Raw genomic sequence first — 19,625 nt, 5'->3', positions numbered from 1 at the left:
ATTGACTGAAGTACTTGAGTTTAAATCCCTACTTCACTACTTCCTAGATGTAGGATCTTGGGATTGTTGACCTACTTTTTTGTATCCCAGTTTCTACATCTGTAAAGTGAAAACGATAATGACTACCTCAGAAGGCTATGAGGAAGAGAATGAGAATGTGAATACCTGTAAAGGACTTTCATAAAAACAACCCTGGTGCACAGTAAATGCGTCCATAAATACCCATGAGCATATACATAAATGGCACCTATTACACCTATAACTAGCCAGCATTTCTAATTATTCCTAATATTAGTCACCTGATGTCCCTTGTCCTGTTTCCTACATGATCCCTCTGTACTTGCCCCTTCTTCCACTAGATCATTCTGCGGTACTCGTCTCAACCACAATGTCTTTCCACTTATCTGAATATAAACCACATATAGCTCCGTTCTTACTCTCGCTTCTAAAAGGTCTTTCCAACCTAGTCATGGACTACAGTTATTCTCTGGCCATCTGAACTCCTACTGGAAATCCATTCTTCAACATGTTCATAAAATCCTTCACTATTATTTGATGATACAAATTATGTAGCTTTACCCCCATATCTAGCGTCCTTGAGGAGATCATAAATACTATTCACCCAATGTCAGCCATGCACCAGTTCAGCACAGGTGTTCAACAAATTCTCTTTTTTTTTTTTTTAAAGAAAGAGTGTCAGATCTTTTTTTGAAAGATTGATTTACTTTTATTGGAAAGTCAGATATACAGAGAGGAGAGACAGAAAGAAGATCTTCCATCTGATGCTTCACTCCCAAAGTGACTGCAACGGCTGGAGCTAAGCTGATCAGAAGCCAGAAGCCAACAACTTCCTGCAGGTCTTCCACACGGATGTAGGGTCCCAAGGCTTTGGGCTGTCCTCGACTGCTTTCCCAGGCCACAAGCAGGGAGCTGGATGGGAAGCGGGGCTGCTGGCATTAGAACCAGTGCCCATATGGGATCTCCGGGGCACTCAAGGCTAGGGCTTTAACTGCTAGGCTATGGCGCCGGACCCCCAACAAATACTCTTCAAGAACACCCTAAGAGAGGAATAAGAATGATATGGTAGTAGAAGGAACAATCAGGACAAAACTCTTCAACAACAGACTAAGGCTTCATCACTGTCTCCTTTTACTTCCTAATTCGCTTGTATTAGGATTCTTAGTCGACCACTCAAAGAAAACAACTCTACCAAGAGCCTTTATGGCATCCTAACTAGACTCAATGGTCTTCTCCCAGTCTTAACCTCCCCTGGTTCTCTGTCACATCTGAGCACAAAATGTCAGCCTATGACAACGCAAAATTTTGTCATCTTTGGAAGATACCAAAAGATTGCCATCTGCAAGTAAAGAAAAACAGCTCTCAAAAGAAAATCCCATGATTTGGGATTTCTAGCCCCTAGAACTCTGAGGAAATAAAGTCCTATTAATTAAGCTATCCAGTTTGTGGTCCTTTGCATGGTAGCCCTGGCAAACTTAAATTGAATCAAAAGCACAGAATTAGAGTCACATAAACACAGTTTTCTGCTCTTTCACAGAAGAGCAAAAGCAGTAAAAACAAAACAAACAAACAACAAAAAAAACCTGGTGCTAGAACACTAGACATCCACCCACAATGCACATACCTTCCCAACTTCCCCCAACTTCTGGTCCAGATCTCCAGAGGAACCAGGATCCTGACTTTAGATCTTTCACAAACATTAACTCAAAATGGATCAAAACTAAATGTACAATGCACTATAAAGTTTCCATAAGACAGCATGGCCAACACTGGGAGCAACCAAGGAAGGAGTTGGGGACTCAGCCCAGGTCTCCTCGGTGGGTGCAAAGACTGAACTACTTGAGTCATCATCAGCTGCAGCTTGCCAGGGTCTGCACTGGCAGGATGCTGTAACTGGGAATCAGAGTCTGATATCAAAACCGCTACTCTGATAAGCAGGATAAGCCCCTATTTCTTAAGGAGAGTTTGTTGAGAGAACCCCAAAAGCAGAATCCATGAAAGAAACAGTAGATAGGCTGGACTTCATTAAAACAAAAATCCTCTGCTCCATGGAAGAAACACAAAGAACAAAACCAAGTCAGTGTGAAAAAAAATATTTTGCTAAACATACCTGATAAAGCACACGTATTCCAAACATAGCCAGAACTCTTTTAAAAATCAACAACAGGAGTCAGCGTGGTGGCTCAACAAAATAATCCTCTACCTTTCAGCACCAGCATGAAAAATGGATGCTAGTTAGTGTCCCGGCTGCTCTACTTTCAATCCAGCTCCCTGCACATGGCTGCGAAAGCAGTGGAAAATGGCTCAAGTCCTTGAGACCCTGCACCCACGTGGGAGACCTGAAAGAAGCTCCTGGCTTCTGTCTTCAGATCAGCTCAGTTCCACTAATCTCGTGACTGAGTCTTTTGGCTCTCCTCTGCATAGAATCATGTTGTCTGGGAATAGGGATAACTTTAATTCCTCATAACTTTAATAACTTTAATTTCTTTCTCTTGTCTAATAGCTCTAGCAAGGTGTTTCAATAATGCGTTGAGTAGTAGTGGTGAAGGTGGACATCCTTGTCTAATTCCAGATTTATCTTTTGTCTAGGAGTTCAAAATTATCAATATCTCATCCCCTAAAACAAATTTTAAAAGTAAGTTTTAAACAGCAGATTAGCTATAGATGCAACTGAAAATAACAAAGGCATGAACCATAACACAAGACACAGAATAGAGAAAGTCATGATGTTGAGACACAGAAAAATGAAAGACTCATAAACACTAAAGAGAAAAAAAACAGAAATGTGACAGAGGAAATGACAGTCAAAGACATCAGTTCAGTCTTTCAGGACTGTTGAAATATGCTCAATTTCATATTAAGAGAAGCAAAAAATACTTCAAGGTCTATTTTATTTTTATTTGAAAGATGTTTACAGAGAAAGGAGAGAGAGAGAGAGATGGTCTTCTATCTGCTGGTTCACTCCTCAAATGGCCACACAAAGCCAAAGTTGGGCTGATCTGAAGCCAAGAGCCAGGAGCTCTTCCAGGTCTCCCATGTGGTTACAGGGTCCCAAGGTTTTGGGCCATCCTCCACTGCTTTCCCAGGCCTTAACAGGGATTTGGAATAGAAGTGGAGCAGCTGGGAAATGTGAACAAATGCTCATATGGGATGCCGGCGCCACAGATTGGCCTGTGCACCAGCTCCACAGCAAATACTTTTATTTAAAGTGACATGTAATATTGTGACCCTCCAGAACATGAGTCTAAGAAAAAAACCTTAAAACTCAACCAGAGGGAAAAGATAGATTAGCAACAAAAAACAAATTGACAGCAAGCTTCTCATCATTAGCAGGTAAGCCAGCTAAACAAAAAAGAAAAAAAAAATCAAAGAGAATTCCAAACTTGAGTTCTACCCTTATTAAGTTCGCACTTAAAACTAAAGAGGAAAAATAAAGACATTTGGGAAGGGAAAAAACTCAGGTTACCTTTCACAATCTCACTTAACAAAAAAAAGAAAAGAAGAAAATCCTCCCTAAATACTACCTCAACATAGTAAAGAACTGAGCCCAGAATGAATGAAAGAAGCCAAAGAAGAAAACTGTGAGGATAGAAACTGAAAACACACAAAGAAATGTCCAAAAGCACTGTGTGTGTAAAATATGATGACAAAGCCTGATCTGGGGCAGTTATGAACAGTGTAAAACCAACGTAAGAGAGAATACAAAACGGAAAGGCAATGGGTGAAGCCAAGCACTCTGAAGTCTACATACTGACCAGAAGAACAGAGAGATCAATTAACTTTAAAGCAGCTATCAAGTTGAAATTTTTAAACATGAAATGTATTCACTGTATCCAACATACAGGAGAGGGGCAAAGCAGAAGAAATCCCACTACAATGCATCTAAATAGTGATGCATACGGGTTAGGAAGGTGAAATCCTAATGGATTTGGAAACCACTATGCTAAAAAATCAAATGAGTTGAATTTGAGGTGGGATTCATTGGTGTAGATGTTGGATATGAGAACTATTACCTCTTCCATTTCTCCATACGGGCTTCAGGCTTCATTAGAATAATTGCCTATTATTTCTTTCCCCACCTAAGTTCCAGTGCAGTATGTTTATCCCCACTGACTCTTCTGGAATGAATTCACAGTCACAGTTTTTTTTTTTTTTTTTTTTACAAATATAAACCTAATCTTTAAGTCCCAGATCAGGTCAAGATCTCTTCTTTTAACCTCCTACTAATTTAAATTTCTGCTGTACTTATGAAGAATCCTTGCTTTCTTCTAAGTGTTAAAATATTGCCCTAGAGAACACCTCCAGATGTTCTATTATGAGTATTCTTGAGGCACCAAGCTCTTTGAAATCAGAAGGCAACATTTTAGGATCTGCTAAACAATCCAGCAGCACTGTTTATTTTTCAGTTCTATATAAAACAAACTACAAAGTGTGTTTTCTTTAACAGCTTCAACTTAAAAATCAGTCTTACAAAATATGCGCACACAAATACATATTATATCTCATTTAAAAACAAACCAAGTTTATAAGATTTTTATTTTAATCTTTAAATGTACAGAAAAGCAGCTATCTTTTCAAATAGTTATTTCCTCTCCTTTTTCTTTCCTTTCATTTTTGCCAATTTTAAAAGAAGTCCATATGCTCAGGGCTAAAAATGAACAAGGTTAATCCAAATGAAGTCAGACACCAAGAGCCCAGCAGGAATTCTAACAAAAGCTGAAAACATAGCTCACATCAGGACTACTGCACCACAATGAAGCAGCATTCCATAATCTTTTACTACAAAATCAGGAGAGCGCGAGGTAAAATTTATGAATTAAAAGAAATAAGATAAAGATGCTCTATATAAATGCAGAGATGGACTGTATTCACAGAGCAGAAGATGCAATCTGTTCAGTTCTTTAGTTCTCCACCAACTGAGCTGCAGATCCCACGCAACTCGAATCAAAATCCCAGCAGGCTGTGTGCATAACAAAATATCACAAAATTATACACAAAGACTTAAGAAAAATACTTCGAAAACTGTGAAATTAATTGTACTGTGCTAATCAATTTTCCAAACACTGTAGTTACTTCAAGGTTTCACGACTGGGGCAAATTGGGTGTCAGGTACATGAAACCTCTTTGTACTCTTTTTGCAACCTTCTTGGAGCTTATAACTATTTCCAAGAAAAGAGGTTAAAACATAATCCCTATAACTTCTTGCATTTAAGTTGAAAAACTGATTCTAAACTATATACGTAAAATTTAAAAAACTAAATAAAATATGCATGGAAAAGCTAAGAACCTATAATAAATAATTTTGAAAAGTACTACACAAAGGTGTAGTAGCTTAAAAGAGCTGAATAGTTAGGCCAGTACTGTGGCAGCATAGCACACTAAGCACCTGCAGCACCAACGTCTGATATGGGTGCTGATTTGAATCCTGGCACCTCCACTAGGAGCTGTCTGATTCTGTTTCCTGGGAGTGTATCTGGGAGAGTAGCAGAAGATAGTCCAAGTACTTGGGGCCCTGCACCCACATGAGAGGCCAAGAAGAAGTTCCTGGCTCTTGAATTCTGCCTGGCTCAGCCATGGCTACTGTGGTCATTTGAGGAGTGAATCAGTGGGTAGAAGACTTCTCTTTATATCTCTCCCCCTCTGTGTATGTAATTTTGTCTTTCAAATAACAATTTAAAAATAAATAAAATTATAAGAGTCTAAAATTCATACATATATCATCAAATGATTTTCATTAAGTAAATTGTGATTCCTTTACATTAAGCACTGGAAAAACCTCCAGAACGATAAAAATCAGAATAATGATTCTGAGTAATAGGAATAGTTGGTGTGGTGAGAGTGGTAGTTTTAAGTGACTTGAGAAGGCCCATACAAACCTTTCTGAGGTTAAGTAAATGTTGTATTATAATAAACGTTCAGGTTACACAATTGAAAATATTTGTCAAAAGTCATCTAACGCAAACATAACATCTGTGCATTTCATTCACTGTAAATGAATTATAATTTGAAAAATATAAAACAGGAATGATCATTTAGCCTTGGGTTAAGATGCTCATATTCATACTGGAGTTCCTGGGCTTAATGATTCCATTTTCCCACTCAGGAGGACCTTGGGGTGACAGCTCAAATAGTTGAATCTCTGCCACAAGAACCACATTCATGATTCCCACCTGCTAGTCCTCCCTGAGCACTATTCATTGGTAGCATTTAAAGAGTGAGGCAGCAAGGGACTGGTGTAAGGGTTAAAGTCCTCGCCTTGAATGCACCAGAATTCCATATAGGCACTGGTTCTAATCCAATCCCGGCAGCCCCACTTCCCATCCAGCTCCCTGCTTGTGGCCTGGGAAAGCAGTCGAGGACGGCTCAAAGCCTTGGGACCCTGCACCCGCGTGGGAGACCCAGAAGAGGTTCCTGGTTCCCAGGTTCGGATCGGCGCAGCACCAGCCATTGTGGTCACTTGGGGAGTAAACATTGGACAGAAGCTCTTCCTCTCTCTCTCCTCCTCTTTGTATATCTGACTTTCCAATAAAAATAAATCAATCTTAAAAAAAAAAAAAAGAAAAGTCAAAGGGAGAAATAGCATTTTTGTGTGGTTAAGAAAATGCTCTTGACCTCTTAGAACCCCAGGATTCAAGGAACTATATAAGAAGACTATTTGGAAAAGCTGATGAGCATGTTGGAGACTAGTGACAAGGCTTTGCAGAGAAACAAAGAGGACTACAGTTTTAGGCCTAGTGCAGGAATATGTAATGGGAATATCTTATAAATGGGTGCTCAAATAAATTAACGGTAACTTATAATGAAGAATGATATCCATTTACAAGTACATTTGAGAGAAGGTGAGTTCTCATTAATTTTGCATGTTTTACTAGGAAATAAGAATTTATAGGATTTCTTTTCATTATTTTCTTGTTTTGAGTAAGAAACTAATCATGAGTCCCTTTATTTTTCAGTAGGAAGTGCTAATTCTTTAATAATATCTAGGGCTAATAGGAACTGATAAGAATCTACCTTTCAGCTCTGTATTAGGGATTATTAAGAAGATTAGGGAAACATAAAAATAAAAATAAATAAATCTTAAAAAAAAAAGAGTGAGGCAGCAAATGAATGCTCTGACTCTCTCTTGCTCTCAGATAAGCTGGATGGGAAGTGGAGCTGCCGGGATTAGAACCGGTGCCCATATGGGATCCCGGGGGTGTTCAAGGCGAGGACTTCAGCCGCTAGGCCACCGGCCAGGCCCTGACTTTTCTGATATTTACATTATGGCGCCAACATCAATGGGGAGAGCAAAGCATGAATTAGCACAGGTGAGCGAGGGGGCCATGAGCACATCAGCAGTTATGGTCTTCAGTGAGGACAGGCGGAGTCAGCTTCAGTTACTCTGCTGAAGTACAAACATTGGGAGTTTTATAAGACCCTGACCCTGGACCACTTGCAGGGTTCTTTGTGATGAAAAGGGAACTCTGCATGAGGCCTTTCTGCTGCACAGCATACAGTGCAATGGGGCCTTGGCAGCCACCTGTGTGAGCTGCAAGCTGATCGAGCCATTTCTTTCACAGAACTTGAATTTTATTCAAAAGGATGACAAATTATGACAAATTATGGTTAGTCAGGCTTGGATATTGCAGACAAGTTCTTGAAAAGTAATTTAAAATTAATTAAGCCTATCTATCACTCTGTTGAAACTGACAGTATTGCAAGTGGATGCATCCAAATTTTTCCAGGTGTAATTTTCATCTTGGAAGACATATCTACTTGAATCAATATTTTAGGACTTTTCTGATTGCTGGTATTATATAAGAAAATATGGCTACTTCAGGAAGATCTGGAGAATTCAGTGAAATTCAAAATGACCAGTGCATGCTACAAAAAGAAAAATAGCATTCACTGATTAAAAATCTGAAGATGTATATTAAGTTCAAGAAGGAACATGTGGTTAGCATTTTAACATAAAGACAGGAGGGGTCCTTCGAAGGCCCTACTTGGAATCCACACTGCAACTGGACTGGAAGAAGCTATTACCTGTCAAGTTGTAGTGAAGGATCAGAGGAAAACATCCACAACCATCTGAGAGGCTATCATTTAAAAAAAAAAAGACGTATTTCTTTGAAAGGTAGAGTCAGAGAAGGAGAGAAAGATCTATCTGCTGACTCCTCACATTCTCACACTGGCCGGGGCTGGGCCTGGCAGAATCAAGCAGACGGGAACTCCATTCAAGTCTCCCAGATGGGTCCAGGGGCCCAAGGACTCGGGCTCTCTTCCTCTGCTTTTCCAGGCAGATTCGCAAGGAACTGGATCATGAGTGGAACACTGGGAACACGAACCGGTTCCCATAAAAGTTCCTGGTGTCAGCAGCAGCAGTTTAACCCACTGTACCTCAATGTTGGTTCCTAGCAAAATACGTTGTTTTCCCCAACTACTCAAATGTAAGAGACTGAATTTTCTTATGTATATACTTCATATATTTATATCAGCCAAAAATACCACAACAGGGTAAATGAAGAAATGGAAAACCTGCTATTTTCTCTAAACAGATAGTAAAGTGATTTGAAAAACGTACGATATCACTCTTTTTTTTTTTAAGATTTATTTATTTTACTACAAAGTCAGATATACAGAGAGGAGGAGAGACAGGAAGATCCTCTGTCCGATGTTTCACTCCCCAAGTGAGTGCAGCAGCCAGTTCTGTGCCGATCCGAAGCCAGGAACCAGGAACCTGGAACCTCTTCCAGGTCTCCCACAAGGGTGCAGGTCCCAAGGCTTTGGGCCATCCTTGACTGCTTTCCCAGGCCACAAGCAGGGAGCTAGATGGGAAGTGGGGCTGCCGGGATTAGAACTGTTGCCTATATGGGACTCTGGCATATTCAAGGCGAGGACTTTAGCCGCTAGGCCACGCCTCCAGGCCCTACAATATCTCTCTTAACTGTTGGGGAAACTATAGCTACTTTTTAGAAAAATGTTGTTTATGTTAACAAGTGATAACTTTATTCCTCTAAATAACATTTAATTTGAATATTTTAACAAATCATTATGAATATAAATGCTCTTAAACTGAATTGCTAACATGGTAGATAGTGAGATCCAATTAACATAAACATTACAATACAATCATTATTGGGCTTTTCAATTTTTAAAGTATAGAAAGTACTCCAAAACCATAAATTTAAGATTTGTAGATTCTAAAAAGAAACTTCTTGGCAGTTTTTTTTTTTTTTTAGATTCACTTATTTTTATTTGAAAGGCAGATTTACAGAGAGAAGGAGAAAGAGAGAGACATCTTCCATCCACTGGTTTATTCCCCAAGTGGCAGCAACAGCCAGAGACTGAGCTGACCTGAAGCCAGGAGCCAGGAGCTCCTATCATATCTCCCTGAGGGTGCATGGGCCATCCTCTGCTGCTTTCCTAGGCTATAAGCAGGGAGCTGAATTGAACATGGAACAGCCAGGACACAAACTGATACCCATATGGGATGCTAGTGCCATGGATGGAGGATTCGCCTGTCGCAATATCCCATCTCCTATCTAAACAATTCTGTCCAGCTTTCAAGTATGTAATTAGCCCTACCCTATCTAGCAACTGTGATTTCTCCACACTCCCCAACACACCCTTCCACGGCAGTCAGTGCTTTGTTCTTCTCCCTCGGGCTTTACACATGTGGTCATACAGCCCCCTGCTTTCTCTTCTGCCTTCCTCCTCTTCTCCAAGCTGTAGAAACTATCCATCCTTGAAACAAGAGGGCAAAACAGACAGTATCTGAGTGGTAGGCCTGAATTTTTCCTCTAGTTTCTAGACAATGAAGAAAAGATTGAGCAAGGGAAGGTGAATGATTTATATAGGTAGATCTTTCTTGCAATCTATAATTTCCAAGAAGAGTTTACACAAACAAATGTCTGATTTGAACATACCCAAGTTTATGGTCAAACCTAAACTACTTCCAGAATTAAAGGACTAACGTAGGCATGACACTGTTATATTAAGAATCCAAACCTACAATCTCAGGTCAAGGCAGCTGAAACTTAAATGCGGAATCTTCCGAAAAAAAAAAAAAAAAAAAAGGGATGTAAAAAAAAAAATAAAAGCAGAAAAGAAACATGATTTCATCTCTTAAATTATAGCCATGAGCACTTGTCTGGAGGTTCCAGCCACGGAGCACAGCTCCTTTTATACCCATAACCGAAGACCTGTTCTGTAGCAAGGAAGGTTATCCTCCTCGGAGCACCCAGCTTCCGGAGGAGTGCACAAGCAGTAGCACTGAGGGAGGAAGTGGACATCCGCCAAGCCACGTCAGCCCAATCAACCCTGCCCATCAGCTAGGGAACAGTCATCACAGCCACATCACCCTCACATCCCAATCACAATGATTTGTATTACAGATGAACAAACATACCTTCTTAAAATTCATCTTAATCTTATGTTCAAAAAACAATGAAACCTGTATGTGGGACATTTGGTGTAAAAGTTCTAAGCCATGGCTTGGGCTCCCCTTCTCCTGCTCTCAGAGTGCCTGTGTTCTCGTCACAAGCTCCCCTTTCAATTCCAGCTTTCTCTTTTTTTTTTTTTATTAATTATTTTGCATTATGTGACAGTTTCATAGGCTCTGGGAATCCCCCCACCTTTCCCCCTCTCCTCCCCCCTGGTGGATTCCTCCACCTTGATGCAGTATTACAGTTCAAATTCAATCAAGATTCTTTCCTTGCAAACATATACCAAGCACAGAGTCCAGCTACCTATTGTCCAGATGGTTTGAACAGTTTCTTGGGGAGACCATTTCTGGTCCGAAGTTAGAGCTGGTAGAATATCATCCCAGTCAATTAAGAGTCCCAATATAACATCAACAGCAATTTGCAATATTATGGAATTGACATGGTTTTGAGTAACCAGTATGTTAAAAAAAAAACAACAACAAAAAAAACAAGTCCTAACCACAACCTATGATTAGCTCATTGACATTTCAATTTTAGTTTATATTTAGGACTGGCTACTATATACCTTAAAATGGCTATAAGGTACCATTCAGCTGTCTCGTGTCTATTTCATTTTAGTATTTAGCCATTTGTTGTGTTGAATTATAATTTTGCTGATCTTGCCAGCTTTTTCTTAATACACATTCTAGTGCAGAGTAGGTGACGGCTAAAGTTGCCTGGGTTCCTGTCACATACAAGACACCCAGTCTGAGTTCTAGGCTGCTGGCTCTGGCTTAGACAAGCCACAACTGTTGTGGAAATGTGGAGATTTGAATGGGAGATCTCAGTCTCCTGGTCTTGAAAAACTAAGTAAGATGAAGTAAAAGCATACATACAAACATAAACAAAATGCAACAGTCTACACAAAGTTACAGTTTGAGTCTTCCTTATCTGAACTACCTGAGTCAGAAATGTTTTAATTTAGTGTCTTTTTTAAGATTTTGAACACTTACATATACATACTACGTCCAAACACAAATTCATTTATGCTTCATGTACACCTTACATTTACACGATGTGTTCGGTGCACCTGAGCTTGTGGCCCATCACATGAGATCAGAAACACAAGCTCCCACTCGGGGCATCAAGTCAGTGCTCACTTAGATTTGGATTTTGGATCATCTCAGATTTCAGACTTTCAAATTAAGGAGCTCAACTTGTCGTTAGTCACCAAGTCTACTAAAATGGCAAAGTATCTTCATATGTATATGAGTTATAGACATTGTTTAATATGCAGGAGATACTTGCTTTAACCTACAGATTTGGTTTAGCCCCAGTAATAATTCCTAAAGCTTAATTCATTTGCTACTCATTACTGACCAAGTTCTAGGTCAAGCTTACTGTTGCTTTCTCTGTAAAGCCTGTTGTGATTTCTCAAGCAGAAACAATGGTCTCCTTCCTCAAGTCAGGTAGTCATGGTTTGCTCCTATCACATCAGCTTACTTGTTCACTGCACAAATATTTACTGAGACTCTTATCAAGACTGCATTTTTAAAAAGTATTTTAAAAAGCATGTTCAAAAAAAAGCATGAGTAGATTCTCAAAAATTTTTGCATCAAAGTACATTTATTTCTAATTTCATATTTTTACAAACATTCTGCACTGGCCTTAAATAGGGCTGGTTGTCATTTAGACTCTGGAACCCAGCAGTGAGCAAAGCAAATGTACCAGCTTCCTGGATTTACCCTCTCCTGGGGAGAGAGAGTTAACAAACGCCATAGTGAAACATCAGAAAAAGAGTAGTGTTGAATTTTGTAGGAAGCTAACCCAACTAAAGGGTTCACACCCCCCTACCTGCATGGGGCGCACACCCCCCTACCTGCATGGGGTGCACACCCCCTACCTGCATGGGGCGCACACCCCCTTACCTGCATGGGGCTCACACCCTCTACCTGCATGGGGCGCACACCCCCCTACCTGCATGGGGCTCACACCCCCCTACCTGCATGGGGCGCACACCCCCCTACCTGCATGGGGCTCACACCCCCCTACCTGCATGGGGCTCTCTAAGCACTGTGAGCACAGGAAAGAGTGTTCAGGATGGAAAGGAGGAGCCAGGCTATTATGAAGATCTAGTCTATGTGGACACTTATGATTAAATGTATAAAATGGTCTAGCTCTACTTGACAATACAAGGATATTTCAAAAAGTCTGTGGAAATTTTGAATTAAGATATGTTTACTTTTGAGCAAAATTTTTTTTGAAACTCATGCACAACTTCTTTATAATCAGCATTTCCATGAATTTCTGAAGACTATTTTGCTGGGATATCTTTTCTTATTATAAATAAATATTCACCTTCTAAATATTTAATGATTTTTGTCTCAATGAGGTTACTAAACTACATAAACGTCAGGTCTGACAAAATTTGCATCCACACTTAACAAAAGCCATTAAGTGGGGGATGAAAAATGGTTACATATATAATGATACAGAACAAACTGCCTAAAAGGTGACATTTGAGCTGGAACCTAAAGGAAATGAAGGAAACCATGCAGGTTTGGGGAGGGGAAGTCAGGGAAGGCAAATGCCAAACCTCCTCAGTGTGAGGAACAGAGCAGGGACAGTAGCAGGAGAAATACAGAATAATAAATACTCCATTATAAATAACTGACAATGATTAGTGTTAGGCACTGTTGTGACAGCTCTGCCAAGCACCCTCACACTATCACTAAGGAAACTGAGGCACAACAACAAAAATAAGTTACCAGTCCAAGGTCAAAGAGCTAGTGAGGGTGATACTAGGCAGCTCGATTTCTGCATCCTGCTCAGAGTCACCAAACTACGTTACAGAAGGCTTGGAGACAGACCGCAAAGTGCCCAGAGAATCCCTTGGCTAGCAAGAGATCTAATACAACAAAAATGAGGAACCCAAGAATACTCTGATCTCCAACTATGACAAATAAAACAGAAACCTGTGAATACTAAATACTAGTCCTTGTTGTTTTGCTGCTCTACTCACTGGCCCCTTCACATTTACTTTCACGTACAACTGTCCAATGTCTGATGGTAGCTCCATATACTTTCATGAGAGAACTCACTGTTCATCCTCAACACATAATAACACATTAGATATGTTTCCACAAATAAACTCACAAAGAGATCAAAGCATGGAGGTAAGTGCCTTCCTCGGGGAAACATCTGTATCAAAGTCAGCCGGCCTGTATGCTTTTATTTTTTTTTTCAAGAAATCACACTGCAATCTGTTCCATTGTATTTTTCATCTCAATTATAAGCTATTGATGAGAACGTGTACTTCAATCAACTTCAAATAACCTATGTGAAGTCTCTAGACTTTGTCCTCATCTGAGCCTAACCACAACTTGCTTTTCTTTACACGTAAGTCTCCATGTTCCTTATTAGCAGTCAGGTTTAAGAATTAAGTTTTCTACAAAGTTTCTTACAAATGCTAGAAAACAAGTATCTGATGATATTAATCAGGATACCCTAAAAGATGAAAAGTTACAAATAAGATAACACACAATTCTCTACACACATAACAAGTAAATTTCTTGATTCCACTTCCTAATCCTCAACATCTCTCATGTCAGTTGGCACACAAATCCAAACCTATTTATGAAGCCTACCATATGAGCACTGCTTTGGAGCTTAGTAACACTGCAAACTCTGCTTCAGAGGGTGGTTTCTATATACACACAGAGATAAATCACCAATATCAACATCCAAGCATGTGCTACAAGACACCAGGACCAAAGACATGTGACAGACACTACAGAGAAGAATCTTGTCATCAAGTAAGTTTGCCGTCTGCTGGATAAAGCAATGTTTAACACGTTTCTTCGCCTTAAGACTTCTCACTTTTTAATGTACCCATAATGCTTTCACACAAACATCCCAACCATATTTTTGAAAATGCCTATGTCCGGAATGCAGCAAGGGCCAATAAAGGCTAGTCCAGCAGTAAAAGGTAACTCTAAGGCACTAAGCCTTTGCTAACTGTCAACATTAGGGCTTCTGACACAGGTTGGCTAAGCAAAGGCACACATTTGGAGGAAGACACAGCCTGCAGAGGTCAGTAGCCTATAGCAGCCTAGAACTCAGAAGAAAGTGCAAGGTGGAGACAAGGCCAGATCCCCACAGGCAGTGAGCTCCACCAGGGGGGCGGAGCAGGGCGGGACCCTTTCTTTAGGGACATACCTAGACTTCCCTGAAAAACTCCTAGGCCCTACACTACTCCAACTTTGCTACCTTCTGCTCCTTCCTAGCAACCAATCTGGAAAAACATCAAAATATAAGACTTCAAGGATGGAATAATAAATTAGAAAAGACCCAGAACCCAAGAAAATGTGGCATAAGACATGTTACAATACTATTAGATGTTGATAATACCTAATTTCTCTAAGAAAACTTGCAAATGGCAACCCCCATACCATTTCTTTTGTTTCTTTTTTTTTTCTTGATCATGGACTTCTTTGAAAAAAATAATGAATGACGTAAGCCATGTCTCCAGAATATAAATACTAAAACACCAAGCTGTTTAATTTCAAGAGACTCTATTGGCCTCCTGCGGCTCAACCCAAAGGCTTGGCTCTCACTGCTGCTTAGGTTCCCAGGTAACCTTGGCTGCAGATGTTTGCAACAGATAACGCCTGCAAGGGATAGGGGAACTTAAAAGTAAGTTCTGATTTAAAAGTCAGACTAACAAAAATCTCCTATTCTTATACCACTTTAATACCACGCAGATTAAGGGGGACATTTGCACTGGCATGAAAACAATGAAGATAATGTATGTGTAGGGTAAAACTCTGGTCATTTCTGTAACAGAAGAGGCAGACAAGCACAAAAAGGAAATAATATCTTCAAAACATGCAGCTCCAAGAGGCTAAGTGATTTCACAAAGCTGCATGGCTGACAAATCCCAGATCATCCACAACCTCCTGCAGCCTTTGTAAACTAAACTATGCCACTCAAATGCAATATGCTCATACAGTGCGTAGGATACAGTTTGCAAAATAAAAATCCTCTAAACAACAACCTCCCAAGAATAACTACAAATAATTAGGCCTTTAGCTTCTTTAGTTAATCCAATCCCATTTTTAGCACCTAACCACTGACAAATTAAGTAGCAAATTATATGTACTGGGTTTTGAACGCAAAATATACTCCTCTAATGAACACAAATTGTATAAATAAGAATCGAAAGCAGCAAAACAACTATGAAGAATACATACCTTTATAGCATGAATATATATGGACAAAAAAATACAACAGTACAAAAAAAGAGTTTAAACTTTGGGTTACTTAGCAGGCAGAGGAATGATGTGGAGTTTCTCTGATTTGGGTCCCTATTATTGGGTCTAAATAGGGATCAAGCATCTCTTTTAAGATACATGTTTGGCAGGTGACAAAAACAGTGCAGCTCAGCTGCATAGCAGGGGTTGGGTGTTCCAACTGCTGCTTAAAGACCCACACAAATGCCAGGTGTGGCCACAACTCAAATGATGCACCTAATGTGTGTTTCTATTTCTTCATCAGAATGTAGTACTGCATAATCCACCTACCCTCTACAGACAGGACTGCTTAGGGTTAAGACTGGAGTCTCTGGGGCCCACAGTGGCTTAGAAAGTTAATCCTTCACCTGCAGTGCCAGCATGCCAAATGGGCACAGACTCACTTGGCTAATCCTTCCCCTACATGCGCTGAGATTCCATAGTGTCACCAGTTCATGTCTTGGCTGCTCCACTTCTGATCTAGCTTCTTGCTTAAGACCTGGGTAAACAGCAGAGGCTGGCCCAAGTCCTTGGGGTCCCTGCACCAATGTGAGAGACTGGGAAGAAACTCCTGGCTCCTGGCTTTGGATTGGCTCTGCCATTTGAGGAGTGAACCAGTGGATGGAAAAATCTCTGTCCTTCTCTCTGTGACTCTGCCTTTTAAATAAAAATAATCTTTAAAAAAAGAAAGAAAAATGCAGTCTTTTAGAATTTTGGATTTGCCACCTAGCAACTCAGACAAGTTATTTTAACTTCTATATACCTCAATGCAGTTAATAACAATACTCTATCATAGTACTAGTGTTACGATAAGTAGAAAAAAATTAGAACAGTGCTGGGTAAGTATTAAAATACACCAGAAATGTTAGATAGCATTATTATTTAGCACCATTATTTTAAAGAGATGACAAGTTTAATCAACTTTCTATGCTTCTACTGCATTCTAAAAAGAACACAGGCTCTAAATTTTTTATTTTTCAAATCATGGGGCTTACTACTGACTATTTTTAAAAATATGGTCACGGGGCCCAGTGAGGTAGTCTAGTGGCTAAAGTCTTCAACTTGCATGCACTGGGATCACATCGTGTCCCGGCTGCTCCACTTCCCACCCAGCTCCCTGCTTGTGGCCTGGGGAAGCAGTCGAGGACAGCCCAAAGCCTTGGGACCCTGCACCTGTGTGGGAGACCCAGAAGAAGCTGCTGGCTCCTGGCTTCAGATCTGTTTAGCTCCATTGTGGCCACTTGAGGAATGAACCAGCAGACAGAAGACCTTTCTCTCTATATCCCCTTGTCTCTGTATATCTGCCTTTCCAATAAAAATAAATCTTAAAAAATATACATATGGTCAATATACAGCCAATTATTCCTGTAAAGAACTCTCAAAAAACTTACCATACATACTGCCACTGAAGATTCATGTATTCATAATGTTTTACCTAATTTTTCCTCTAAATACAACTGTATTCCCACAACCACTCACTAGCACTTGGCTCATCAACTTTTATTTTCACAAACACCATATTCCAAAACATTTTCTCCCTGATCTATCACAACAGCCTTCTGCGACTCTTACCCTCCAAGCCATTCCTCACATTGCAGGAGGAAGCTCTTTCAAAACTGGAGCTCTGGAGGCAGGCATTTAGCCCAGCAAGGTCCAGTCCTCTCCTCCACATCAGAGGCTTGGGTCTCACACCTGCCTCTGGCACCTCAGTCCAACTGCCTGAGAACACAGACCCTGAGAGGCAGTGGCCAACTCTAACTGGGTTCCTGCCATTGGGTGGGATACCTGTTCGCAGTTCTCAGCTCCCAGCCCGGGCCATGGTGAAGATTTAGGGAGTGAGCCAATGGATGAATTCTCGTCTGATCTCTTTATCTAATAATTTTACCAAAAAAAAGTTTAATTAAAAAAATCCAGATCTAATTTCACTCCCTTGTCTAAAAGATAAAACAAATCCCTGCATGGCTCACCACCATCCTAAGGAGAGATGGGATTGCCTTGTAAGAACTCAGAGGCCTGCAAGATGGGGAACCACCCTCGCTCTGGCTGCTGAAGCCGTGAGAGCATTCTTTCAAATCCTTGCCCACTTCCTCAGGTGTCACAGCAATAGTACACAGGCTTCCTGTGTCCAGCAGAAGCCCCTCTTAACGTAGTCTCACTTCAGATTTTAGTTGAAAGCTCATGGAGCTGCTAACCTTCCAGAGGATCAGGTCTTCCAGGGACACACTCTCATGACCGGGATCCTACTTGCTGCACAAAACTACACTCACACTAAACTTAAATCATTATGCAAACTGTCGTCTAATTCTCTTCTCCTACAAAAAACTTGGACACAAACTTCCAGTAAGATAGGAGACCACAGCTTTCTTTTACTGCTACGAATGTGTATGAAGTACTTTATATATACTTTACATATCTCACGACTGTGAAAAACACAACCCTCCTATGAGCAACGCAGAACGCAGGCTACACCACAGGCTTATCTTCAGTGAAGCCAGAGTGGAAGTCTGGCTGAAATGCGGCACAACAAAGTAAAGACTCAACTTTGCAACGTCAGATTCTCTTTGCGCATCCTCAGGTGTTCCTGAAACAGGAGGAGTTCAACTTCAGTTACTAGTAAGAAGATACACAACTGAATCAAAACTGCTGCCACATTTGGCAAGATTCTCCCTCTCTCCTCTTGGCAGTCTCTCCGAGGCCAAGAGTTGAGCTGGCCAGGGAACACTGATTTATCTTCCCACATTTAGAAGCGGTCCCTCTACAACAGGAACATCGCACTGCAGACGGACTTTGAATTCTAAGCTTGTCAAACCAGTACCTTTCTGGAGTACTCAGTTCACTTTGAAAAAAAAAAGCGCTGATTGTTGCATATCACGGGCAAAAACAAGTTTAATGTGGCATCACAGACTTGGGGCAAACAAAGTAGATCTTCCCCTGTACTCTCACCCCTCACTCACATGCCCCCAAATCATACTAACTGCATTCCGTCAGCATAAGAAAAGCCATTACTTGCAAAAACTAAAAGCAACTGACAGGCTGACCCTAAAAGAAAACAAAAAGGATACAACAAAGTCAAGCAGGCCTGGTGGGCGACAGCAGCCCACCTAGTGCAAATGATCCTGATGGTTGAGCTCGAGTCACACGGGTTACACCAATGCCCAAGCCCCCTTGCTGTGCGGACCCCCGGCTATGCAACAATCGCATAGCCGCCCCGGTGCACTGAGAGCAGCCCCGGCCCCACAGAGGACGCGCGGGAGCGGAGGTGTCTACACCCGCGGCCGGCGGAGGTGCTCAGGTGAGGACTCGGGAGGTCTGGGAGCGGCAGGAGGGAAGCGGCTGGCCCTTTGTTCGTGCCCAGGCACCAGGCCCTCGGCGTTCTGTCCTCCTCCTCCTCCTCCTCCCCCGCCGCCTGCCTCTCCCGTCGACCCGGCAGCGCCCTGGCCCTGCCCGCGGCGGGTCGCGACCCGTGGCCTCGGCGGCGCGCGGCCCCTTGCCCTCCTCACCTTGTAGACGTCGCCGTAGGTGCCGCTGCCGATGCGCTGAATCAGCTCGAAGTCCTCCTGAGGGTTCCGGCGGGACAGATCGAAGCCGGGGTTCATGGCGGGCCCCGGGTGCCCCCCGCCTCCCTCCCGGCCAGGGGAGGGGGGGCGCTCAGGGGGCCACACGGAGAGTGGGCGCCGCGACCGGACCCCCTGCTCCCCCGTCGGTCACAATCGCACGGCTCCACGCTGCGGCCGCGGCCGCTGCTCCCCCACCTCCTCACGCCGCGGCCGCGGACCACCACGACCGGCCTAACCGTCCCCGCCCCTCGCAGCCCGCAGCCGGCTGAGCCCGGGTCACACCCACAAGGAGAGGAGAACGCTCGCAGCCCCTCGCTCCGGGTGAAACTCCAACATGGCTTCCGCTTTGGCCGCTC

The 19,625-nt window shown here is 41.8% G+C and overlaps 1 protein-coding gene across 2 annotated transcripts in view; it reads right to left on the bottom strand.

Annotated features, from left to right (window-relative positions):
• MAP4K3 (mitogen-activated protein kinase kinase kinase kinase 3) overlaps window positions 1–19,622 on the bottom strand; it is a 156,708-nt gene extending 137,086 nt beyond the window's left edge. Inside the window, exon 1 of one of the 2 annotated variants that reach the window (XM_058668040.1) lies at window positions 19,213–19,622. In XM_058668040.1, the coding sequence (XP_058524023.1) occupies window positions 19,213–19,308 (96 nt within the window). In that variant the 5' untranslated portion in view covers window positions 19,309–19,622. The remainder of the gene's footprint in view (window positions 1–19,212) is intronic. The other variant, XM_058668039.1, reaches the window with a different exon arrangement.
• Between the last annotated feature and the right edge of the window lie 3 nt (window positions 19,623–19,625).

Source organism: Ochotona princeps, chromosome 8, assembly GCF_030435755.1.
Source record: "Ochotona princeps isolate mOchPri1 chromosome 8, mOchPri1.hap1, whole genome shotgun sequence".
NCBI classification, from domain to species: Eukaryota; Metazoa; Chordata; class Mammalia; order Lagomorpha; family Ochotonidae; genus Ochotona; species Ochotona princeps.
The sequence above is the reverse complement of the archived record's forward strand: the minus strand, read 5'-3'. Positions and strand labels throughout refer to the sequence as shown.